Genomic DNA, 26,800 nt, shown 5'->3' on the forward strand with positions numbered 1-26,800 from the left:
TTGACTCGGCTTGTTGAAAGCTAGCTCGGAAGGCCACAAATGGCGATCGCCAGTCTCTGGGATGCTGCAACCACTGTAAGTGTATGCTGGTTGCCAAACACCCAGATTTTTTATCATATGACTGTGGAGATGGTGCAGCGGTCATAAGTGTGAGGATTGGCTGTAAGTCATCTTTTTCAGTACTGTTGTAACTTTAAACAGTTGATAAACGAATGGCTGTAAATCAGGGACAACCTGTATTTAATAGAGCATCTCTGGATTCAACTTGGATTACACGCCACTGCAATTTGGAAGCATACCTGCTGCACTTCATCCCTGAGTTTGAGTTAGGTTCATTTAGGTTAGACCAGCATTTCCCAAAACCACGATGTAAAAAAGATGTTGAGCGTCTAGAAAGAGTGCAGAGAAGAGCAGCAAAGATGATCATGGGACTGGAGGCTAAAATATACGAAGAATGATTGCAGGAATTAGGTATGCCTAGTCTAGAAGGACGAGGAGGGAACATGATAGCAGTCTTCCAGTATCTCAGGGGCTGCCCCAAAGAAGAGGCAGTCAAGCTGTTCTCCAAAGCGCCTGAAGGCAGGACGAGAAGCAACGGATGGAAACTAACCAAGGAGAGAAGCAACCTAGAACTAAGAAGAAATTTCCTGACAGTGAGAATAATTAATCAGTGGAACAACTTGCCTTCAGAAGTGGTGAATGCTCCAACAGTGGAGGGGTTTTTTGTTTTTGTTTTTTAAAAAAAGACTGGACAACCATTTGTCTAAAATGGTATAAGGTTTCCTGCCTGAGCAGGGGGTTGGACTAGAAGACCTTCAAGATCCCTTCCAACTCTGTTATTGTAGTCCAGGGGTAGGCAACCTGGGCTCTTTTATGACTCATGGACTTCAACTCCCAGAATTCCTGAGTCGGCATAGCTGACGCAGGTATTCTGGGAGTTGAAGTCCATGAGTCATAAAAGAGCCGAGGTTGCCTGCCCCTGTTGTAATCTGTTCAAAGCCCTGGCCACTTCAAGATGTGTGTCCTTCAACTCCCATAATTCTCATCAATGGATACCCCAGCTGTGGAATTCTGGGATTTGAAGTTGACACGTCTAGAAGTGACCAAGGTTAGGAAAGACTAGAGCACTTTGATAGAAAGTTTGGAAAGCCCCAAAGCAGTCAGCCCTTCCTTCCTTCCTTCGAGGTCAATGAGCCCAAATGCACCATGCAGTGTTTCTCACGCCTTGTTCTTGCTCTCCTCTCTAGGCCTTCAACTCGGAGACGGACAGGTTCAAGCTTGCTTACGGAGGGCATCAGTACCACGCCAGCTGCGCTAACTTCTGGATCAATTGCGTAGAGCCCAAACCTCCAGGCCTTCTGTTGCCCGACCTCCTTTAAGCAGACGGCTCTCGGCCAATCTTTGTTCTTCCCAAGGGAGCAATTCCCGGAAAGAGGGGGGAACTGGGCCCATGTGAGAAGTCCATGTGAAACGGTGCTTTAGGGTGCTTCGAAAACATTCATCCTAGACTAGCTGTTCTGACGTGAAGGGTAAATGCCACTGGTTTTTTTTTTTTTCATCTGCAAGAGCCTCGCGAAGACCTTGGCAAGGATTTGAAGATACACCCCTTGTGGACTTCAACTCCCAGAATTCCTCAGCCAGCTTTGTTGGCTGAGGCGTTCTGGGAGTTGAAGTCCACAAGTCTTAAAGCTGCCAAGGTTGAGACCCCTGCACTAAGGCACAAATGCCTTCTTGAGCAGAATCGGACTCAGCCTGCCTTTCAGATGTGGCAAAGTGCTGGCTCTTTTTGCCGAAGCTTGTGATAGTTTCCTCAGAGGAGTAACTTGGGTTTCAAACTTTTGCAAGGCCCGAAAGCCTGAGGCTTCATTTGCGTTTTTTAAATGTGCGTGCCCTTTTAAAACCCCAATAACCCCTGTGGCTTTTCCCTCGTTTTCTCCCGAAAAGGAACTCTCCACTCTGTAGGTTCCCTAAAAGTTTTATCATTGCTCGACCTAAATGATCCCTTTCAAAGAAATCCTCCATAATGGCCATACATACCTGTGCTGACATATACACGTACCCTTTCATCCCCCTCTGTACCTGTCTCTCCCCACCCAATCCTGCCTCGTAACGAGACCCCACGTTAGGTGAAGAGATCCAGTTAGACTTGACTGAAGGCAAATGGGCCTTCCATCTTTAAACCCTCCTTCAGAACTATTGTTTCCAGTTTACATTTAGTACAGTGCAGTCTCTCGTGTTGGCCTGCTGTCCCTCATGGTTTTACAGTAGAAAAAGTACAGATGGGAAAGGGACCGTGGAAGCAGAGAATCTTCTATTTCGTGAGTGTTGGACCTTGTCAACTTGCTGGCTGGGGAATTCTGGGAGTTGACGTTCAGAAGCCTTCAAGTTGACAAGCACCCCCTGTCCCAGTTATACGTTTTCTGGCTAATGGCATTAACACTGCACAGGTTTCTTAGTGGCCAAACAGGAGTAGCAGAGAGCACTCATCCTGCAAGCCTATTGTGATGCGTCATCAGATCATGGAGGCCAAGGGAATCCTCTAAGCAGAAGCTGATCTTTTGATTGCCACCCAGGCAGGGCTGCGATCAAAGCCACCAGGGCTGTTGCAAAGCTAAACACTCAGCCTCTTTTTCCCCTTCCCTGAGCCACCGTGCTCAGTTTGAACAGAGCTTCTTTTTTAAAACATCAGGTTTAATGAAGCAAGAGTGGTAATTATATGCTCCCCGGTTAGAAATGAGCTTACGGGTTGAAAATGCTTTGATCCGAGGCGTTGGCCAGAGATAAACTTTGCATTTTTCTTCTCCACTGCTTAGCATATCAAAGTCACAGCTGGCAACTAGACGGTGTTCTCTTTTGAACCCAAAACACGCAACGGCCAAGCTCAACGAGTTAATCTTGCTGCCATGGTTTGCTGCTAGGATGATTTTCCTATTCTCTGCTTAGTGGGAGTTTTCTCTGCAGGCGGCTTCGAAAAAGCCCTCTTGCAAGGTCCCAGGACTGCCTATCCCCCAGCTTGAGAGAATTAGGAGTTGCAGAAACAGCCTCTGTGTTGGTGCGTGGCGGACAGACCTCTCAGGGTGCAGAGGTCCTTTAGGACAGGGGTCGTCAACCTTGGCAACTTTTAAGACTTGGGGACTTCAACTCCCAGAATTCCTCAGCCAGCAAAGCTTGATGACCCCTGCTTTAGGAGACCCCTGGAACGGTTGACCAGGTGCAAATCTAGGTGTTCCCAGGGCACCTAGAGCAGAGGAGAAAAGCCTGGGAATCAGATACACACACACACAAACACACACACACGTTATAAAAACAGGAAAAGCCAAAGGAGCAAATAAGCCAGGAAGAGATTGCAGCATATGATTGCATTTACCCCTGTGATACTGTTTTTCTTTCTCCCTTCTTTTTTCCCCTCCCTCTTCCTTTTCCCTTCTTTTTTTCTCTTTTCCTTTCCTTTCCTTTCCTTCCTTCCTTCCTTCCTTCCTTCCTTCCTTCCTTCCTTCCTTCCTTCCTTCCTTCACCATAAACCGATCAAGAATCTCTTTTTCCAGTTCACTTCCACATGTCTGGATATTTAGCAGGCTTGGTTGGAGATAGGTTCTCTAGGCCCCTTGGAGGTTGCGTTCAGACGGCAGACTTCTCATCTGGCACGGGGTCCTCCTCCTGTGGTGGCCATAGCCACATTTCCCAGAGCAAAAGGAGACCATCAACGTAATAAAACCCTAATTCTCCTAAGGTCACACAGTAGTTGAGTTTTGCTTCACTTTGATAAATCTCTGCAGAGTATAATCAATTTCCCTGTATGTTGATCAGAGTTTTTCAACCTTGGCAACTTGAAGATGGGTGGACTTCAAGCAAGGCTGGCTGGAGAATTCTGGGAGTTGAAGTCCATCCATCTTTAAGCCGCCAAGCTGGATGTAGACCAGGGGTCTTCAAACTTGGCCCTTTTATGACTTGTGGACTTCAGCTCCCAGAATTCCTTGGCGGAGGAATTCTGGGAGTTGAAGTCCACAAGTCATAAAAGGGCCAAGTTTGAAGACCCCTGATGTAGACACAAAACACAAGCTTCTGCAAAATCTCAAAACAATTCTCTCCGCCACCCATGTCCCAAAATTTCAACCCTAAGCCCCCTCGCCTCAGGGATGGTACTACATCACCGCCACACCCCTAGCAACCCTTGGGAGACTGAAAATAATAAAGCACCACCCTAGCTGGAATTGATCGTCCATCTTTCTAATGAAATTTGGTGACTCAGATTCTTGCTTGGTGCTGTAGGACAAACAGTCCTCAGAAATGTCTCACAGCTGAGCCAACATCCACCCCACCCCTTAAAAGCATTCATTACATCCTGACAGGTTCATTCAGTAATAAACGTGGGTCTTCAGCGCTGAGGGAAATGGTGAAATCCCTTGAGTTCAGATGCTAATAGATCTTACCAGCCTATATTCCAACTTGGGGGGGAAAAATAGCTCCAGGTTTGCTGAAATGTACCAATTTGCAGCTAATGGGCAAAGGAAGGCTTGCAATAATGAGCATTTCTCTGTAACTGAGAACAGCTGAAGCGGGTTTAAGTTGTAGCTGCAACGATCAAGAAGCTTGTTCCAAGTTGGTCTTTGATTTCTAGCGAGGCTCTTTCCTCTAGGTCAGTGGGGTTTTTTTCCCAAACTTGGGCACTTTTAAGATAGGTGGACTTCAAATGCCAGAATTCTTCAGCCAACCGTGCTGGCTGGAGAATTCTGGGAGTTGAAGTCCACCCATCTTTAAAATGCCCAGGTTTGAAAAAAAACCTAATCCATTTTATGGCCTGCATGAATAGCAGAGAGGGTAACAAAATTTGGGATATTCCAATTGAATTAACAGACACATTAATTAAAACTGATGGGGTGAAGGTCCCAGACAGGTAACAAGCAATAAAACCTGTCAACTTGCTTCCATGATTCATAGCAAAACATCTCCCCCCCAAAAAAACCAAAAATGTAAAAAAAAAGTCATGAATGTAATAGAACAAAACACCTTTTTTCCTTTGGGGAGATTGCAAACCCCTGAAGCTGTTGCACTGGACGTGGCCTCTTCTATTAATACAGCCACCCTCATTCACTAGCTTTGTTAGCCAAGTCGTCGTCCCCCCCCCAAAAAAAACCCTTTCCATCCTGTGTCCTTGGAAACTGTATCCAAGGTTACGGTTGTGTGGTTTTTTTTTGTGTTTTTTTGCAGACTTCATTAGGTTCTTTTTTTCCTTGCTTCAAATCCAGGTTTGCAGCTGGGAGAAGAGTGGCTTGGTTTGTTGGTTTGGTTTCTTAAACCCAGTGTCTGTTTTTGTACTTTTACAAAATTGTTTTGCTTAAACACACGCACCCCTTTTGGGAGTGAAGAAAGCAAAAGCCCCACCACCCCCCTTGATCCACGGTGGATGCTTGCTTTTTTTTTTTCTGGTTATGTATTTCCTGCCCTGTCTATAGCCGGCTTACAATCCAAGTTTAAACTGCATTTATCCTTCACACCCGTTCTCTTTGGGCACCACTGTTCCCCTGTTTCCTTGACTCGATCCAAACCCCAGCCTCATTTCTTAAGGAAACACAGGAGTCAAATTTATTTATTTATTTATTTATTTGATTTGTATACCGCCCTTCTCCCTAAGGACTCAGGGCGGTGAACAGTGACATAAATGTCAAAATGCACAAATACAGAAAATTGAAAATAAATTAAGCCCTACTGCCCAAATGTAGAAGATAAATTAAAACCACAATTAAAATTAAACCCCTCAGACCAGACCGGATTGCTTAAATAGATATATTTTTAGATCGCGTTGGAAGGAGCGAAGGTCGGGAGCCATCCGGAGCTCAAATGTGTTCGTTGTATCCTAATTTTGGGATGGCAGGGGAAATCAAGCCAGTTTTAAGCCTCAGATGCATTCCTGCGTTAAAGGACAAGCGTCATATCGGGTCATTAGCCTTCCCTGGTCCAAACCTGGAAGGATAGAAAAGGGGTACCGAACCCCAATAGCCTGCAGCCCACACAGGAAGGCCAACTGTTTGGAAAATAGCACATTTCCCATGCACTGTGTACATTGGAGCACATTGTGTACCTTTTTTTTGCTGATGCTGATGCCTTGCAGGCCTTCCAGGTGGACCCTGGCCTTTTCCCTAGCACAGGGGTAGGCAACCTTGGCTCTTTTATGACTCCTGGACTTCAACTCCCAGAATTCCTGAACCAGCATGGCTCAGCTTAGAAACCCTTTCCCCTCAGCATGGCTGGCTCAGGAATTCTGGGAGTTGAAGTCCACGAGTCATAAAGCGGCCTAGGCCAGGGGTAGGCAACCTTGGCTCTTTTATGACTCGTGGACTTCAACTCCCAGAATTCCTGAGCCAGCTATGCTGAGGAGAAAGGGAGAGGTTTCCATGCTGAGCTATGCTGGCTCAGGAATTCTGGGACTTGAAGTCCATGAGTCATAGGAGAGCCAAGGTTGCCTACCCCTGCCCTAGTAGATTTCCTTCTATTTCTGCCGTAGGTGTGAGAGAAGGCGGCCAAACTGGAATGACGCCTGACTCTACTGGAAAAACAACTGCATTTTCCCCCCCCCTGCGTTTAAATCCGTGCCATTCAGAACAATGCAAGAAGCTGTATCCATGGAATCCCTGTTCATCTTAAAAGTTGGCTTTACCTTGGGTCAATTCCCCTATTTTCTCGTGTGTTTCAACATTTTCAACACACCGGGTATCACTTGAGTCAGAAGGGAGAAATTAATGCTTCCTTAGCCAGCCTGGTAGCAAATAACAAAATGGCAAAAGAGACAAGAAACTTCAAACTCCCTGTATATTCAGTTTCTATTCACTACGTGCAAATAGCATCACTGCAGAATTCAGTCTCGAATGGATGTCTCTTCCCTAAAGCAAATTGAAATAAAGCTGCTATTTGTCTTTGACCAGTAGAGATCATAGGTTCCCTGCTCTATTTAATTTTCTTTCTGGAGACTTCTTTTTTAAAAAAACTTGCTTGAAAAGAACGGCTGCAATCCATCGCAAGAGAACTCTTTTAACAAGTTTGTTCCTTTGGTAACCATCCTGGATGCCCCACCCCACCCAAATGGTGTTTGTGCTTGGCATGGTCGTGATGTGTTGTCTCGCTTGAACTTTGCTATGCGGTGGTGGTGATACTTTTAAAAACTGAGAATGATTGTTTTTAATTTATTAACTATTTATATCTACATGCACAGACACATAGAAATAAAATAAGACACGCGCGGAGGGAAATACACTCTCCTTCGTGATCTATTACGCTGTATTTGATTCCTGTTAAAAAATTTTTTCTGACCCTTAATAAAACGCCGTTTCCTCTCTGTGTCTTCTCTTTCGTCTCCTTCACGGTGGGTGAGCTGCTGGAAGAGAAGAGACGAGGGTGGCGCTCAGCCAAACATCACCACCTCGGATGGGGACAATCTGCATCTTGAATACCAGGTGTTGGAATCAAAAGAACCAACCTTGTTCTTTTTAACGCTCTGAAAAGCTGAGGTCTCTTCACTGGGTCTCCAGTTTGGTTTTTGCGGCCCACAACAAAGTCAGTTGATGTAGTGGTTCAGGTCTGGGTTGGAATCCAGGAGAAGACGGAGTTCTAGTCTCACTTTATGCGAAAAAACATATAGGGAACAGTTGCTGGAATTGGGTATGTGTAGTTTAACGAAGAGAAGGACAAGGGGAGACATGATAGCAGCGTTCCAGTATCTCAGGGGCTGCCCCAAAGAAGAAGGAGTCAAGCTATTCTCCAAAGCACCTGAAAGCAGGACAAGAAGCCATGGATGGAAACTAGTCAAGGAGAGAAGCAACCTAGAACTGAGGAGAAACTTCCTGACAGTTAGAACAATTAACCAGTGGAACAACCTGCCTCCAGAAGCGGTGAATGCTCCAACACTGGATGTTTTAAGAAGAGACTGGACAGCCATTTGTCTGAAATGGTATAGGGTTTCTTGCCTGAGCAGGGGGTTGGACTAGATGACCTCAAAGGTCCCTTCCAACTTTATTACTATTATTATGCATGAAGCCAGCTGAGTAACCTTGGACCAGGCAAGTTTGATTAGTGGGTAGGCATCGACACAAACCTACATGCAGAGGGGTTGATGGGTAAACTCTCAGGCTTCCTCCTCCTGCTATATATTCAGGATGGGACAGTATTTAATATTTTATTGTTACGTATATGTAGAGCTGTGGGTCTTATACATAACATTGTTTATAGTATGTTTTAGGTGCGTGTCATGTATGTGTTTCACTTTGAGAGTGGGCAACTCAATTTCATTTTTGATGTGTGCCATTGTGCCCACAGTAAAAAAAATGACAATAAAGATTATCTCATCTTAAGTGTAGATCAAGGGTCTCCAAGCTTGGCAAATTTTAAAACTTGGGGACATCAACCCCCAGATTTCCTCAGCCAGCCATGCTGGGGGCTGAAGGCCACCAGTCTTCAAAGCTGTGTTGCCAAACGCCCAAAGTGCGGTCACATAACCGCAATAGGGAGGGGCGACCATTAGAACTTTGGATGCAGAGCATAAATCCCCCTTTTTTTAGGTAGATCTTAAATTCGAATGGTCGCTAAGTGACCGGTCATAAATCAAGAACCACCTGTGCTTTCCCTTTTTTTCTCTCTCTCCCTTCTGGAGCTGGATTACCTGCAGCCATGCCGTATGGAATCTGTTTCTCCCAAGCCCCAGCCCATGGTGATCAACAATGGCTTAGCACTTGCGCATAGAGCATAAAAATGCATGCATAACTCAATTGGACTGAACATCTCTGCTCATGTTCCATTTTCCTGCAGTGCAACATTTTTGCCCCTCTTCCCTACAACTCTGTAACTCGTGCTAGAGACCGTTGGAAATGATTAGTTTCATTGCTGGATCAGTACAGCAATGTGTCTCAACCATGAAAGAGCTGTGGGCTTCAATTTAAGAGCTGTGGACTTCATTTCCCAGAATTCCCCAGCCAGCATAACTGGCTGGGGGATTCTGGGAGTTGAAGTCCAGATACCTTAAATTGGCTGACATTGAGAAACACTGTTATACAATATCAGCATATTCAGGTTTCTTAGTTGGAATCTGCAAAGAACTATGGCTAAATGCTCAAATTTGCAGAAAGCTGCTTGATTCCATTCTGAACCAGCTTTTGTTCACTGAAGAAGCTGTCGAAGCACACTATTATTCTAGGGGTATCAAAACTTTTGCAGGCAGCTGGAAAGGTTGAGTTCCTAATGGTGGCTCTCCCTGCCCCATAAAAGCCCTTGAAACTTGCTGTTCAAAAATTGAATTACAAGAATCTATTGCAAATCTAGTATGGAAGTGCAAAAAAAACCCAACCCATGCCAAATATCTGTAGTTGCTTGCTGGCTGAGGAATTCTGGGAATTGAAGTCTGCACATCTTCAAGGTGTGAAGGCTGAGAAACATTGCTCTAAGCAAAATACAGTAAATGCTGTTTTGGACCTTTCATCAAATCTCGCTCAGTTCAGTCTGCAAGCTTTGATACGCGATATTAAGGAGAAAAAAACAGGTTGGCAGACTCTCAACAGACTCTGAAGAGCTTTGCAGCTTCACAGCTGGCACTGCCCAAGTGTTGACAGCAGCAGGCTGGAATAGAGAGGAACAAGAGTCTGTAAAGGCAACACAAACATTTGGGCTTACAATGCTTCCTTAGTAGGTGGCTTTCCTCAACTAGAATTACCAAGAGTATTGCAAATCTAGCAGCTGCATTCACTCATCAAGCACAACTGGGTTAGCGTTCATCTTGGGTAGCTGTTTTATCGCTTAGTTGTGTGGATACAGCTTGTTTGGTCTGTTTATTGTTCGATCTCTTGCACAAACTCAGAAATACAAGCTCACTGAGTTCTCAGTTTTAGGTGTGTTGGAAGAACCTGGCCAATCCCTGCTCTTATGGTGCACAACGTAAGTAATGTTAATCCTCTCCAAGTGTATAAAAGTGGTTCTTTCTAATTGAGCAAGGATGCATAGGTTTTATGTGCATACAAATATCTTGGCATACACAAACACACAGATGGGCATCCTGTTCCATCTGACTTCATTTTTTTTTAACTACAAATTAGAACATAGAACATAAAATCATAGGGCTGGAAGGGACCTTAGAGGTCTTCTAATCCACCCCCACCCCCCACTTAAGGCAGAAGACCTTATAACATCTCAGTCAACTCCATTGATTAATTGTTCTCACTGTCAGGAATTTTTTCCTTACTTCTAGATTGGATCTGTCTTAATGAGCTTCCACCCTTTACTTCTTTCCTACCCTCAGGTGCTGTGGCGAATAAGTTGACCCTCTCTTCTCTATAAGGTAAAGGTAAAGGTTCCCCTGCACATGCGTGCTAGTCATTTCCAACTGTAGGGGCCAGTGCTCATCTCCGTTTCAAAGCCGAAGAGCCAGCGCTTGTCCGAGGATGTCTCCGTGGTCATGTGGCCGGCATGACTAGACGCCAAAGGCGCACGGAACGCTGTTACCTTCCCACCGGAGTGGTCCCTATTTTTCTACTTGCATTTTTACGTGCTTTCGAACTGCTAGGTGGGCAGAAGCTGGGATGAGTAACAGGTGCTCACTCTGCTACGCGACACTTGGGATTCGACCCGCCAAACTGCCGACCTTCTGATCGACAAGCTCAACGTCTTAACCCACTGAGCCATCGCGTCCCTCTTCTCCATAACAACCCCTTCAACACTGAAAGACAGGTATCTTGTCCCCTCCCCAATCTTCCTCTTCAATTGGCTAGCCATACTGAGTTCCCTCAACTGTTCAGTTAAGCCAAGTTCAAATTAAGCCAAGTTCTACTCCCTGATCAGCCACAGATGTTCCCTGGGGATTTCTGAGCCAGTCCCTCATTTCAGCTCTAGAGCCAGTCTGGTGTAGTGGTGAAGGCATTGGACTAGAAGGAAGAAGACCCAGCTTCTAGTATCTCTCAGCCTGGACTTTCCCTCTCTCTCAACCAACTTCCCCAAGGTTGGGAGCACTATATTTCCTTGAGTTCCTGGATAAAAGATGGGATATAAATCAAATCAACTTGGAAATCAAACTCTTCCCTTGCTAGTGTGACAAGGACCTTCTTGATAAATAAGACTGCTGGACACTTTCCTACCAGTCCAGAAGGAACGGTGAAGGCAAACCTGCTTAACTTCTGCAAGCATCACATCAAACTTCTTTGTTTCTTCTTTATTGGAACAAATTGATAGAACTTCAGAGTTTCTCCTTGGTTAGCCAATAACTACTGCAGAGTGGTAATCAGATTAATAGGTGAGGCATAAATCCGACTAATGGTGACATGATAGCAGTCTTCCAATATCTAAGGAGCTGCCCAAAAGAATCCAAAGCACCTGAAGGCAAACTAAGAAGCAATGGATGGAAACTAATCAAGGAATGATCCGACTTAGAATCAAGGAGAAATTTCCTGACAGAACAATTAATCAGTGGAACTACTTGCCTTCAGAAGATGTGGATGCTCCATCCCTGGATGTTTTTAAGAAGAAGAGATTGGACAGCCATTTGTCCAGGATGGGTGTAGGACAGAGGTAGGCAACCTTGGCTCTTTTATGACTCGTGGACTTCAACTCCCAGAATTCCTGAGCCAGCTATGCTGAGGAGAAAGGGAGAGGTTTCCATACTGAGCCATGCTGGCTCAGGAATTCTGGGAGTTGAAGTCCACGAGTCATAAAAGAGCCAAGGTTGCCTACTCCTGGCCTAGGCCTAGGCCGCTTTATGACTTGTGGACTTCAACTCCCAGAATTCCTGAGACAGCCATGCTGAGGAGAAATGGAGAGGTTTCCATACTGAGCTATGTTGGCTCAGGAATTCTGGGAGTTGAAGTCCACGAGTCATAAAAGAGCCAAGGTTGCCTACCCCTGGTGTAGGATCATCTCCTTGAGCAGAGAGCCGAACTACAAGACCTCCAAGGTTCCTTCCAACTCTGTTACTCTGTTAATTAATTATAATACATTCGAAATGGTGGTGATGATGACAATGGGAATGATAGTGATGAGTCCTACCATACCAAAAATAAAAAGTGCCACCACCCTGGGTCAAAACTGGTCTATTTTTACCTGTAACGTACCTTAGATCGGGATTCCAAGCTGTCACCCAGCCGTTTCCCATGACTGTCCCGTGCTATGTTCCATTTCCTTTTACCTGCATCCCAATTTTGTCCTTTTTTGCTCAATATGGCCAAACATCCCAGTGACATGGAAAAGCTCACCTGCGACCTGCTCTATTCTATTTTGGGCACCAGGAGATGGGCTTGTTCTAATTAAAAAAATAATTGGCCAGGCCTTTCTGGATATTGAAAAGATCATTTTAATTATTCTCTCCTTTCTACTGAATGAACGCCCTCATTTCCTTCTCTCAGATTTGACTGGGGTGTTTGGTTGAATTACTTTTGTTTCATTAACTACAGGTAGTCCTTGACTTACAAGACTTTGTTTAGTGACTGTCCGAAATTGCAACAGCACTGAAAAAAGCAGCTTATGATTGTTTTTCACTCTTATGACTATTGCAGCGTCCCTGGTCACGTGATCAAAATTCAGATGTTTGAAAACTGATTCATATTTATGACGACTGATCAACCTTTGCGACCTTCTGACAAAGAAAATCCATGGGGAAGCCAGATTCACTTAACAACTATGTTACTAACTTAACAACTGTAGTGATTCACTTAACAACTGTATCAAAAAGGTCATAAAATGGGGTAAAACTCACTTAACAACTGTCATGCTTAGCAACAGAAATGTTGGGCTCAACTATGGTCATAAGTTGAAGACTTTCTGTATATCCTGGGAGTTAGCACCTGAGCAGTTCACAAATGTTTTACATGAAATAGGTCAATAGATTAAAAAAACAAAAAAAACCCCTCTAATGTAAATGCAAATGCAGAAATGGCTAAGAAAGAAAAAAAATACGATGCAAACTTTGAATTGTCCTAAATTATTTTATTTGTGGCAGATTGTCCAGCTGACAGTTTTCCCCTCACCCTGATTTTGCCCCCAAACTGAAATTCAAAAGCTGAGCTATACACTAACAGAAAGGAATGGAAGACCTTTCCGACTAAATACTTACAGTATATTTAATTTCCTCTCCATTTGGAGATGGACCATTATTATGGTTTTTTTTTAATCCCACATGGTACAAAGTTATGGTCCCTCCTTCTGAGATGGTTTGCCAAGAAAGCATTTATTACAAGTGAGAAAACTAATCATCATCATCCTTAATAATCCCAAACAGCTACCAAGTGGATTCTTCCTTCCCCGTTTTAAGTGATTTGACACTGTGTGAATTCTACTCCTTGAAATGAACTTGCAGAGTCCACTTTACAGATGCGAAAGGCAATTTTCCTTACAAAAGTGATTCTGCAGGATGTAGGATTAAGGCCCCCTTGATTAAGAGGTTGCTGGTTTAGTGCTTTGAAGATGCTTCTGAGGTTCAGCTGACCCAAAAGAAGTTGGAGCCATGAGGTGGGGTGCTCTCCAAACAGGGGTAGAAGGTCCCTCCGATCTGGCCAGTTTAAGGAGCCTCGCCACCATCTGCTCCAGCTTCCTCTCTTCAGATCCCCCAGTAAGGCACAAAGACCCTTCCTCCCCTTACGTAAACGTCCGGCATCATCCCATAAGGAGTTTGTACCATTTTCACGCTGTTCCGCCCATACAGCTCCCACTCGTAGTCTATCAGCTGCTTCCAGAAACCCACGTTTGGCCGGATCACCGGGCGCCTGGATTTGACCCAGTTGTAGGCCTCGTACAGGGTGACGTTTTGGTACTTCATCAGGTAAGCAATGCACAGAGTGGCCGACCGGCTCACCCCGGCCGCACAGTGGACCAAAGTGACACCGTTCTTCCGAGCCACGCTTTGGATCTTGTCTGCCACGCCATCAAAGTAGAGAGAAATGGGGGCGCTGGGTATGTCGGCCACGGGCACTCGGACGTACTCAAAGTCGGGGAAGTTGAGATTCGGGAGTTCGACGGTGGCGTTGATAATGCAGGTGATGCCACGGGATAAGAGCAGCTGGCGGTTGGAGGCAACGCTGCCTTTGCTGAGGTACAGGAAGGGGGTGATTTGGGCAATGCCAGCCATCGTCCCTTCGGAGTAAAAGCGAGGTGTTAAGAGAGTTCGTGGCAGAGTGTAGTGTCTTCGTGCTGTCATGGGAAAAATGCCTGGCTGCTCAGACTTTCATGCTAGATGGATTCTCCGGAACCTTCTTTTTTCGTTTTCTTGATGATGTGCCACACGTTGTGTTTTCTTCCACCTGCCAAATGCAGAGAAAGACTGACTTTTAGTTTTTGTGAGAAAACAGCCATAGTCTGGTTTATCTGACAATGCTGATTAATTTTACTATTTATTTACTTCTTTATATCCTGCCCGCAGGGAACATAGCCAACCCACACCTTCCTCTTCCTATTTTCTCCACAACAACAACAATCCTGTGAGGTGGGCTGGGCTGAGAGAGAATGACCAGCCCAAAGTCATCTAGTCAGTTTTCATGGCTAAGGGGAGTGGGGACTAGAACTCACCACATCCCAGTAATTGGGCCAAAATCACCAAACCAACTTTCACACCTAAGGTAAGACTAGAACTCCCAGTCTTTTGGTGATTCGCCCAAAGTTACCCAGGTGGCTTTTGTTGTGATTCAGGGTCAGCCTGTGGGTTTGGCAGTTGGGTCGGACAACTCAGAGGAGGAGGAGGGGGGTGTTGAAGAGCTTGCTGATGAGAGCCCTCAGCCAGGCCCCTCCCACCTGGTCACGACGGAGACCCAGCTGTGTGAGCCTGACAGCGTGGATGAAGATGACCCACAGCTGGCCCTGTTCAAGGATGCCCGACGCAGGAGGCAATCAGGAGTAAACAGAGGAAGGCAATGGGGCACCTCGGAAGGAGGCAGAGAGAAGCCATGCCCTGAACTGTATAAAAGGGGAATGTGTGGGGGGGCTGGTTTGCTGAAGGCAACCGCTTGAGTAATTCCTGTTTCAGAGCTCCTGTTTTATGGTTGGTGTCTTGTTTTGCTCTGTTTTATGTTAATAAATTTGGCAGGCTTTATTCCAGCCTCTTGCCGTTTGTAAAGGGGTTGTCCCTGCTTTTTCTGCAGGGCCAGTAGCAGGCTGGTACAGAACAGCTTTCATGCCTAAGGCAGGACTTGAACTCACAATCTCCTGCTTGCTAACAAGGTGCCTTAACCACTAGACCAAACTGTCTCGCTTGCAAAATATGCAAGGCCCTGTGGCAACTGGAAACGACTGGGAAATTAGTTCTACTAGTAGCCCACACCTGACCTGGGATAGTACAAATAGTTCTCGCCCTACAACTGGACACTTAGCGGTTCTTCAAAGTTACAACCGACCCCCCAAAAGCTACTTGTGACAAACATCCCTGGTCACATGATTATATTTTGGGTGCTTGGCAACCAGCTCGCCTGCCATTTACAGTATCCCAGAGTCATGTGACCATAATTTTCAATGTTTTTCCGCCATTGACTTCTGGTTTCTGGCAAAAAAAAGTCCATTGAATAAAATGGATTTGTAAATGACCATGGTGTTTGCCTAACAACTGCCACAAAATTGATCATAAAATGAGGCATAGTCACATGGTGATCTGCTTAACAACCGCAGTGACTTAAGACCATAATTCCAGACTCAGTAATGGTTGTAAGACAAGGACCACATGTAAAAGCAGAAGGGAACCCATACAGACAGCAGGTAGTTCTCAACTTACAACCCCCAATTTAGTCCAAAATTTCCATCGCTAAGGAAAACAGAGACTTCCCCCCCCCCCATTTTATGACTTCTTTTTTTGCCTCAGATATTAAGTGAATCATTGCAGTTGTTAAGTGAATCTGGCTTCCCCACTGACTCTGCTTGTCAGGAGGTCACAAAAAGGGATCACACGACCCTAGGACAATGCAACCATCCTAAATATGAGCCAATTGCCAAGCATCCGAATTTTGACCATTGTGACCACGGGAATGCTGCAATGGTCGTGTCAAAAAGAGACACCAGTCATTTTTTTCACTGCTGTTGTAACTTCAAACTGTCACTCAATGAACGATTTTAAGCTGAGAACTACCTGTTCTAGTTTCTTCACTCTTTTCCATTGATGTGACTCTGAATTATTTCCTCCAGACTCATTTAAGCCAATCCCGAACCATAATAAAGAAAAAAAGCATCCTTTAGCTCTCGCTGATTTTGGGGGGATTGTTGTGATTCAAGGTCAGCCTGTGGGTTCGGCAGTTGGGTCAGACGACTCAGAGGAGGAGGAGGGGGGTGTTGAAGAGCTTGCTGATGATGGCCTTGAGGCTCCGCAGAGCCCTCAGCCGGGCCCCTCCCACCTGGTCACGACGGAGACCCAGCTGTGTGAGCCTGACAGCGTGGATGAAGATGACCCACAGCTGGCCCTGTTCAAGGACGCCCGACGCAGGAGGCAGTCAATCAGGAGTAAATGGAGGAAGGCAATGGGGCACCTCGGAAGGAGGCAGAGAGAGGCCACGCCCTGAACTGTATTTAAGGGGAATGTGTGGGGGGGCTGGTTTGCTGAAGGCAACCGCTTGGATAGTTCCTGTTTCATAGCTCCTGTTTCATGGTTGGTGTCTTGTCTTGCTCTGTTTTATGTTAATAAATTTGGCAGGCTTTATTCCAGCCTCTTGCCGTTTGTAAAGGGGTTGTCCCTGCAGGGCCGGTAGCAGGCTGGTACAGAACAGGGATGATCCACTATTTTCATCACTTTTGGACTTTCTGCTACCCTCAGGGTCTTCCCAAGGCTGCTGCTATCTTTTCGTTTCCCAAAGATTACATTTAGAAGCCAGGTTTGTCAGCAATAAAGAGATCAAAATAAGGAAATATCTATTTCAAAATAAACAAAGATAGAGCAGGCTCAGATTCGGGCTAATAATTTGACGCCCTCTTCCTCAGCTCCCCACTGTTCTCTTTCATTGTCTTAACGTACGGACCTTTCAGCTTTTCTCAAAGAAAAACAAGATGCTATTTTTATCCAGAACACATCATCAGCCACGGCTACCTGCCTGCTGTGCATTGCCACAAGACTGACCCGCCTGTCTCTGCTCAGTTCGTTTAATTTGTTCTCTCTGAACGACGTTTGTTCTTTTGACACTGGGAAAAAGATTAGCATAAGGCAAGGGTAAGGCAACTTGTGGACTTCAACTCCCAGAATTCCCCAGCCAGTATGGGGGAGTATGGGGGTTGAAATCCAGAGTTGCCAAGGCTGGACGCCCTTGGCATAAGACAAAGGGGTTGACACTATTGAAAATATCTTAATATCTTTCAGTAAAAGACAAAGGCCGCTCTCTCGAAGACAAGCAAAGTCCACATTGTGGACAGAGAGGACCGGCTGCTTTGAAAGCGTGTGTCAAAATTGAACAGCCCTCTCTCAAAAGAGGGGGAGGGATACGAGACATCACCTATCTCCAGTCTACAACCCAGTCCTTTCAGCAGTTCCAGGAAGGCTCCACACCCATTTGCACCACTCAGGTGACCTTGAGAACACAGGTAAACCTCCAAGTGGCCTCAACGACTCTCTAAAAGCAGGCAAATGTCCAGCTGTCTGCAAGGAGTATAAATCCTTCTATTCCCCACCATCCAGTTGGAGCCGAAGAAGCTTCTTGGATGAGAAGCAAAACGTCTTCGAAGGAAAAACAAAGGAAGCCCAGTTACCTCCTGAAAAAGCACCTTTGGGGTATCTTTCAGTATCTATTGAGGGAAAATTGACAAGCTGTTTATCCACTGTGATCATCCTGTTAACAAAGCATTCCCTGAAAGGAGAAAGAATTAAGGAATTTTAGGGTGTGGAAGTGGTTATACGGGAGACCTTATACCCACAGGAGACCACTGTCGTACAGATTGGTGGGAGTGAGTCGCTCCTTCTGAGGTGTGGCTCTGGGGCTCAGTTGGGCTTGTTGCTGACATACCTGGTGCCCAGCTGTGTTGCAACGGCCCTGCCCGGGCTTCTCGACACCCTTTCAGGGCTGGTGGTTGAATTCCCCAGGCTTATGGTTCTGGGTGATTTCAACCTTCCATCCCTGGGCGGATCATCAGAGTTAGCTCGGGAGTTCATGGCCTCCATGACGGCCATGGACATGACCCAGATAATTCAGGGTCCAACCCATGGAGGGGGTCACACTCTCGACCTGGTTTTCCTATCTGGGCAGTGGTTTGATGATCTGGGAGGGGGCTCACCAAATATTGTCCCCCTGTCATGGTCCGATCATCACCTCCTACGGCTGGTCTTCCAATATGCTACCCCTCGCTGCTGGGCTGCGGAGCCGACCAGGTGGTTCCACCCCAGGCACCTGATGGATCCAGAACGGTTCCAGAGGGTGCTTGGGTCTATACCTATCTCCCTCACTCACAGCCCGGCCGATGACTTGGTGGAGGCTTGGGAGAGGGCCGCCACCGAGGCACTTGACCGTGTTGTACCCTTGCAACCCCTGACCCGGCGCAGATCTCGATGGGCTCCATGGTTTTCTGTGGAGCTACGGGAGATGAAGCGTCGGAGACGGAGTCTGGAGAGCTGTTGGAGATCCAGCCGATCCGAATCTGACCGATTGTGACTAAGATCTTTTATTAGGTCTTATCTCGTGGCGATGAGGACGGCGAAGTCTAATTACGTCACAGCCCTCATCGCGTCCACAGATAATTGCCCAGCCGCCCTGTTTAGGGTAACTCGTTCCCTCCTTAATCAGGAGGTGAGGGAGGAACCCTTACAGGGGCGGGCCGAGGAGTTTAGCCAGCATCTGGCGGACAAAATTGCTCAGATTCGGACCGGTTTGGACTCTGACTGGGCAGAGTCTGACGGGGAGGAATCGAGCGGTCTTGAGAGTAGTATTATCTGGACTGAGTTTGATCCTGTGTCTCCCGAGGAGGTGGACAGGATTATGGGAAGGCTGAGCTCTACCACCTGTTTATTGGACCCGTGCCCCTCCTGGCTGGTTTATTCAGCTCGGGAGGAGACATGAGGCTGGTTCCAGGCAGTGATATCTGCCTCTTTGAGTGAGGGTGTCTTTCCTGCCGCCTTGAAGGAGGCGGTGGTGAGACCCCTTCTCAAGAAGCCTGCCCTGGACCCAGCCATTTTGAATAACTATCGTCCGGTCTCCAACCTCCGCTTTTTGGCAAAGGTTGTTGAGAGTGTAGTAGCGCATCAGCTTCCTCTGTTCCTGGAGGAAACTGATTATCTGGACCCGTACCAATCGGGTTTCAGGCCCGGGTACAGCACGGAGACGGCATTGGTCGTGCTGATGAATGATCTCTGGTGGGCTTGGGACAGGGGTTGTTCCTCTGTCCTAGTCCTTTTAGATCTCTCAGCGGCTTTTGATAACATCGACCATGGTATCCTGCTGCGACGTCTCAGGGGGTTGGGAGTGGGGGGCACTGTTTTACGGTGGTTCTCCTCCTACCTCCTGGGCCGTTCGCAATCGATGTTGATGGGAGGGCAGAGGTCCACCCTGAGGCCTCTCGTTTGTGGAGTTCCTCAGGGGTCAGTCCTCTCTCCCCTCCTGTTCAACATCTATATGAATCCGCTGGGTGAGCTCATTCGTGGTTTCGGGGTGGGGTATCATCAGTACGCTGATGATACCCAAGTTTTTCTTTCCACTCCGAACCAACTCAGTGATGCACTCGCCATGATGTCCCGTTGCCTGGAGGCGGTTCGGGTTTGGATGGGGAGAAACAGGCTCCGACTCAATCCTGCCAAGACTGAGTGGCTGTGCGTATCGGCATCTCGAGTGAATCACTCTTCTCCATCTTTAATGATGGGGGGGTGAGGTGTTACCCCCCGTCGATAGGGCTCGTAACTTGGGCGTCCTCCTGGATTCACGGCTCAGTTTGGAAGATCATATAGGAGCCGTGACCAGGGGGGCTTTTGCCCAGGTTCGCCTGGTGCACCAGTTGCGGCCCTATCTGGACCAGGATGCCCTGCGTACAGTCACTCATGCGCTCGTGACCTCCCGGTTAGACTATTGCAATGCTCTCTACATGGGGCTGCCCTTGAGGACCACTCGGAGGCTTCAGCTGGTGCAGAATGCAGCCGCGCGAGTAGTAATGGGAGTGTCCCGATACTCTCATGTAACACCTCTTCTCCGCGAGCTGCATTGGCTTCCAGTTGCCCTCCGGGTGAGATTCAAGGTGCTGGTGATGACCTATAAAGCCCTAAATGGCATGGGTCCGGATTACCTTAGGAAGCACCTGCTACCAGCATCAGCTTCCCATCGTCCTGTGCACACCCACAGGGAGGGCCTCCTTAGGGTTCTGCCGGTTAGAGATTGCCAGCGGGTGATTCCCAGGGGGAGGGCGTTCTCTGTGAGTGCGCCCGCCCTTTGGAACGAACTGCCGATGGAGCTTCGGACTGCCCCCGACCTTCGCTCTTTTCGCCAGGACTTAAAAACCTGGTTATTCGAACTGTCTGGACTGAGGGATTTTAAATTTTAAAGTATTTTAATTAAATTATACTAAATTATATAAATTAATTTTACAATTTTAATTTTATTGTTATTATGAATTGTGGGCTTGTGCTAATTTAATTCCATTTTATTCTTTTTTTGTACTCTTTTAACTGCCCTGTGAACCGCCCTGAGTCCTTCGGGAATAGGGCGGTATATAAATTCAACTAATAAATAAATAATAAATAAATAAATAAACTCCCAGAATTCCTCATGCTGGCTAGGGAATTCTGGAAGTCCACACATTTGAAAACTGCCAAAGTTGAGAAACACTCCTCCAGAATTATAACTGATCTGTCTAAGCCTGTTGCGTGAACACAGCCCCAAATATGGAGGGTTTAGTTTTCATTACGGATTGCATGCCACACATGGAGGCCACCAGCACTGCTTCTAGGGAGGTAAAATGATGAAAACAACTTCACACAGCCACATCACCAGCCTCCCCTTCTTTTATGTGCATACAAAAAAAAATACAGGTGGTCCTTGAATTGCAACCACAATTCAGCCCAAAATTTCCATTGCTAAGCAAGACATTCGTTGCGTGACTTTTGCCCTATTTTATGATCTTTCTTGTTAAGTGAATCACTGCAGTTGTTAAGTTAGTAACCTGGTTGTTACGTGAACCTGGCTTCCCCATTGATTTTGCTTGTCAGAAGGTCGCAAAAGGGGATCACGTGACCAAAGTTTGATCATATGGGGATATTGCAACAGTCGTTAAGTTGCTTTTTTCAGTGCTGTTGTAACTTTAGTGAATGGTCACTAAACAAATGGCTGTAAGTTGAGGACCACCTGTTCAAAGAAACAGAGTTGATAGCATCACAGCATTGCTGGAAATGGCAAGAATTGAAACCATGATCATCTGGAGAACGTGCTGAATGTTGGGCTATGAGGTTAGGGTTACACGCAAACAGTTTTAAAAATGAATAAAGTTAATGATAAAACAATACAGCATGTAGGTGTCTGTGTAGAGAAAGAGGTTTGAACATCAAATAGATAGGATTTCCACTTAGCCTTCATCAACAAATGGCAAAGTCACCACCTATAAGGTGGAACTAGAACTCACAGTCTCCTAGTGATTGGCTCAAAGTCATCCAGCTGGCTTTTGTGTCCAAGGCAGGACTAGAACTCACAATCTCTTGGTGATTGGCCCAAAGTAAGAAGTGCAAAGAGGAGCAACCGATTAAGAACAGGATGATTAAGGGCCTGGAGGCAAAAACATATAAAGGACGATTGCAGGAATTGGTTATGACCAGTCTAGTGAAAAGGAGGACTGGGTGGGGTGTTTTGTGACATGGTAGCAGTATCCCAATATTTGAGGTGGCTGCCAAAAAGAAGAGGGAGCCAAGCTATTCTCCAAAGCACCTGAAGGCAGGACAAGAAGCAATGGATGGAAACTAATCAAAGAGAGAAGCAACCTGGAACTAAGGAGGAATTTCCTGACAGTGAGAACAATCAACCAGTGGAACAGCTTGCCTTCTGAAGTTGTGGGTACTTCATCACTGCAGGTTTTTAAAGAAGAGACTGGACAGCCGTCCATCTGAAATGGTACAGGGTCTCCTGCTTGAGCAGGGGGTTGGACTAGATGACCTCCAAGGTCCCTTCCAGCTCTATTCTGATTGAAGTTGCCCATCTGGCTTTCCTGTCTAAGACAGGACTAGAACTCAGTCTCCTCATTTCTAGCCTGGTACCTTCCCCACTAGACCAAACTCTCTCCCACTTGCAGCTCCATGATTTGCCATTACAAAAAACACAGTGTTTTTGACTGCTCACGGACACACACACTCCACAAATCTATTGCGTGGCTTAGGCTGTATGTCTCCTTTGTTTGATGCAATTTGACCCAGAGAGCATCACTGGGTACAGCTTTGCCTCTGAGGAGAAACATTTTAGCCTGAGAATATGAGACTTGGGATCTATGCCAGACCGTGAACCAAATGCCACCCCTGGGATTAGCAGGGATAGAAATAAACCCCAAACAACAGAATGAGCATCTTTCATTATATTTATCTTTCACACGCTTGCAACAACAGCAACACGAAGTGAGAAAAATCTGCAGACTTTTAAAATAGCAAATGGATAAAAATGACTGCATTTGGTTAGCTTCTGAGGCTGGCAATTATCCTTAAAACAGTGTTGTTGTTTTTTCAAAAAAAAAAAAACTTGGCAATTTTAAGATGTGTTGACTACAACTCCCAGAATTCCTCAAGCCTGGCTGCTAGTTAAAGAATTGTGGGAGTTGAAGTACACATTTTTAAATTTACTAAGTTTGAAACATACTGTCCCAGAACATGGAGATTAAGGTGCACTGATAATATTACCTAGCTGGGTAATGAAATGTCTGCAAAAAAACAACCAAGCTCAGAGAGCACCAAGGACCTCACATGGAGATTAGTTTTCCATAGCCCAATAGGCCTGGGTTCCCTGGAGTTATAGTTCCCTTGCTCCCCAGACAGCCTGTTTTATAATAATAATAATAATAATAATAATAATAATAATAATAATAATAATAATAATAATAATAATAAGAAGAAGAAGAAGAAGAAGAAGAAGAAGAAGAAGAAGAAGAAGAAGAAGAAGAAGAAGAAGAAGAAGAAGAAGAAGAAGAAGAAGAAGAAGAAGAAGTAGTTGGAAGGGACCTTGGAGGTCATCTAGTCCAACCCCCTGCTCAGGCAGGAAACCCTATACCATTTCAGACAAATGGCTGTCCAGTCTCTTCTTAAAAACTTCCAGTGTTAGAGCATTCGCAGCTTCTGGAGGCAGGCTGTTCCACTGAATAATTGTTCTAACTGTCAGGAAGTTTCTCCTTAGTTCTAGGTTGCTTCTCTCCTTGACTAGTTTCCATCCGTTGCTTCTTGTCCTGCTTTCAGGTGCTTTGGAGAATGGCTTGACTCCCTCTTCTTTGTGGTAGCCCCTGAGTTTCTTAAGTCAAGAAATGTAGATAGTGGCTACTTTTAATTCCATCATGCCCTGCAATTAACTTAAAGAGACTTCTACATCCCATAGCAGTGTTTCTCAACCTTGGCAACTCTGAGATGAGTGGACATCAATTACCAGAATTCTCCAGCCAGCATGCTTGGAATACCTAGGCAAAGAAATCAGTCCATACTCCTGAGCAAGGACAGTTCAGTTGTTCTATCAAACTAATTTTAGAAAGGGGAAAGAAAAACTTTTTGAAGTGCATTCGACCGGTATTCTTCAAAATCCAAGCCCTAACTACCACAGTTTTCCTATCCGTCCAATCAAGTTGTCAATCAATCAGTCCGAATAGAGCTGGAAGGGACCTTGGAGGTCTTCTAGTCCAACCCCCTGCTCAGGCAGGAGATCTTATACCATTTCAGACAAGTGACTGTCCAGTCTCCTCTTAAAAACCTCCAGCGATGAAGCACCCACAACGTCTGAAAGCAACCTGTTCCACTGGTTAATTGACCTCACTGTTAGGAAGTTTCTCCTTAATTTCAGGTTGCTTCTCTCCTTCATTACCTTCCATCCATTGTTTCTCATCTTGCCTTTTGGTGCTTTGGAAAATAAGTTGATCCCCCTCTTCTTTGTAGCAGCCCCTCAAATACTGGAATATTGCTGTCATGTCCCCCCCCCCAGTCCTTCTTTTCTCTAGACTGGCCAAACCCCAATCCAGCAACCGTTCTTCATGTGTTTTAGTCTCCAGGCCTTTAATCATCTTAGTTGCTCTTCTTTGCACTTTTTTTTTCAAAGTCTCAACATCTTTTGTGGAATGTGGTGACCAAAACTGAATGCAGTATTCCATGTCTGGCCTTCAGTTTTGGTCAATTGAGGAGAGAACTAAGGAGAAATTCCTGCAATTAGAACAATTAATCAGTGGAACGACGTGCCTCCAGAAGTTGTGGGTGCTCCAACACTGGAGGTTTTTAAAGAAGAGATTGAATTACAATTTGTCTGAAATGATCTAGGGTTTCTTGCTTGAGCAGGGGGTTGGACTAGAAGACCTCCAAGGTCCCTTCCATCTCTGTTATTCTGCATGATAACTCTGCCTTATACCACCTGCATTTTAGATTACTCATCCCAGAGAAAATCCATTTAACGTAATCACTAAGAGTTGATACCAACTCCCAGGCACTCAATCAATCAATCATTCAACCAACCAACTTATTATTATTGCCCATTGATTCCCCAAGGATATATCCATGAAATTAATAAAGTCTAGCTTGACATGAAGATTTTACTAATTTACCTGGAAGGTTTCAAGATGTAGAAGGACTAGCTAGGCACAGGGAAAAAAAATTAGAAGACAATGGCAAATTATTTCTACGCTACAGACAGTCCTTGACTTATGACAATTGAATCCAAAATCTCTGTTGCTAAGCAAGAGTTTTGCTCCATTTTATGACCTTTTTGTCACAGTTGTTAAGTGAATCACTGCAGTTGTTAAATGAATCATGCACTTCCAGTGGGCCGTTCTGGGCCTGGGAGGCCTCCCCGGAAGTGGCATCCATGCGCTGCCAGTGGCCCGATCTGAGCCTTGCAGAAAAGACCTAGGCTAGGGCATCAGCTAGTTCGCCAAAGTCAACAAAAAATTAGCTTCCAGTTCTACTGAACCAGGTGAATCATCTGAATCCCACCATTGGTTGCGTCAGACTTGCCCCAGTCGGCTCCCCTCAGGAAAGTACAACTCTTGAATCCATCGAATTGAATCAAAACAACTTTTACTGAGAGAAACTAGATGCAGTAAAGTCAGGCAGAATCTGAAGGTCCTGCACAATAATAATATTAATAAATAATAAACCTTTATTGTCAAAGTACATGTGTACATCGAGATTAGCTGAGCTCCCCCCGTGCTCTCTCCCCCCAACACACAGTGACAACAAACCCTCCATCCCACCACACTATGTGAACCCACTACACCACACACCGGCCTCCCAAGTCAATTCTGCATAAGATTATGTCCCATTTAAAAGCCTAACAGCCCACGGATAAAAGCTATTTTTCAGCCTGTTGGTACGGCTGGCTATATTCCTATATCTCCTACCGCAGTGTTTTTCAACCTTTTTTGGGCAAAGGCACACTTGTTTCATGAAAAAAAATCACGAGGCACTCCACCGTTTTCCACACCATTGGACCTCCCCACGGTCGCTACACGAATGGTCGTAAGTCGAGGATGGCCTGTGTTCTCAAGGGGTTGGACTAGATGACCTCCAAGGTCCCTTCCAACTTCTTCTTCTTCTTCTTCTTCTTCTTCTTCTTCTTCTTCTTCTTCTTCTTCTTCTTCTTCTTCTTCTTCTTCTTCTTCTTCTTCTTCTTCTTCTTCTTCTTCTTCTTCTTCTTTTTCTTTTTCTTTTTCTTTTTCTTTTTCTTTTTCTTTTTCTTTTTCTTTTTCTTTTTCTTTTTCTTTTTCTTTTTCTTTTTCTTTTTCTTTTTCTTCTTCTTCTTCTTCTTCTTCTTCTTCTTCTTCTTATTATTATTATTATTATTATTATTATTATTATTATTATTATTATTTCTCCCTCCCTTTTCCCCTTCCCCCTTTCTCCTTTTTTCCCTTCCTTTTTTCTTTCTTTCTCACCTTTACCATCAAAAGCACTTCACTCCAGAGGGGGGGGGAAACCCCAAAGGTTTTAATTTTATTATGCAACGTATCAAAAGGACAGGTTAAAAAAATCAGCCATGTAATTTTTCAGACGCAAGCGAAGCCTCCAAGAGCGAAGCGGTCAGATCCCTCTATTTCGGGCTGGGGCGAGGGGTCGCGGCAAGCAACCAGGCAGCCGACCAGGCGGGAGTCTCGCATCCTCAGCCGCGCGGGGAGTAAGGAGTAAGCGGCGCGTGCTGGGGAAGAAGAGCTTTTTTGAACATTGCAGGCAACCAACCACGCGACAGCTCAGGCGAGCCGGGCTGGCCGCCCGTCCGTCCTCTTCCGATAAGCGAGCCGGTCGCCTCTCCCCAGCTTCTCTCTCTTCAGCAAGAGACCCTCCAAAGCCAGAGAAGGGGGCGGAGCTACGCTGCCGTGGAGCCCTGGTGCCTAGAGAGGTCGAGCCCACTTCTTTTCCCGGGCTTTTGCTTCCAGCAAAGTAGGGCCGTCAGCTTAGCCAAGGCTCCGGTGCCCAGCGCTCCCCGCCAGAGAGTCTTGGAGCGCTGCTCCGCCCGCGGCTGTTCCTCCCCCTCCTCCTCCTCCTCCTCCTCTCACCGTTGTCTCCTAGGTCAGTGTTTTTTCAATTCTTCCCACGGCACACCAGGCAACACTGTCCTACCGGATGGTAGGAGAGTAAAGAGATACCGTCCAGGGTGTGAGTCATCCCTGAGAATCTTCCTCACTCTTCCAAGGCAACGAGCCCTGGCGATGTCATCCAGTGGTGTCAGGGAACAGCCCACAAAGCATAAAGCCA

The 26,800-nt window shown here is 45.9% G+C and overlaps 2 protein-coding genes across 2 annotated transcripts in view; one reads left to right on the forward strand and one right to left on the reverse strand.

Moving 5' to 3' along the window:
- SYNRG (synergin gamma) overlaps positions 1–7,330 on the forward strand; it is an 88,198-nt gene extending 80,868 nt beyond the window's left edge. Inside the window, 1 exon segment of the mRNA XM_083379652.1 lies at positions 1,248–7,330. Coding sequence (XP_083235778.1) covers positions 1,248–1,379 — 132 coding nt within the window. The 3' untranslated portion in view covers positions 1,380–7,330.
- A 5,141-nt stretch (positions 7,331–12,471) lies between these two features.
- Positions 12,472–26,800, reverse strand: part of DUSP14 (dual specificity phosphatase 14) — a 30,496-nt gene continuing 16,167 nt past the window's right edge. The window contains exon 2 of the mRNA XM_083379881.1: positions 12,472–14,258. Within this exon, the coding sequence (XP_083236007.1) occupies positions 13,559–14,155 (597 nt within the window). The 5' untranslated portion in view covers positions 14,156–14,258 and the 3' untranslated portion in view covers positions 12,472–13,558. The remainder of the gene's footprint in view (positions 14,259–26,800) is intronic.

This window comes from Vipera ursinii (assembly GCF_947247035.1).
Source record: "Vipera ursinii genome assembly, chromosome: 1".
NCBI lineage: Eukaryota > Metazoa > Chordata > Lepidosauria > Squamata > Viperidae > Vipera > Vipera ursinii.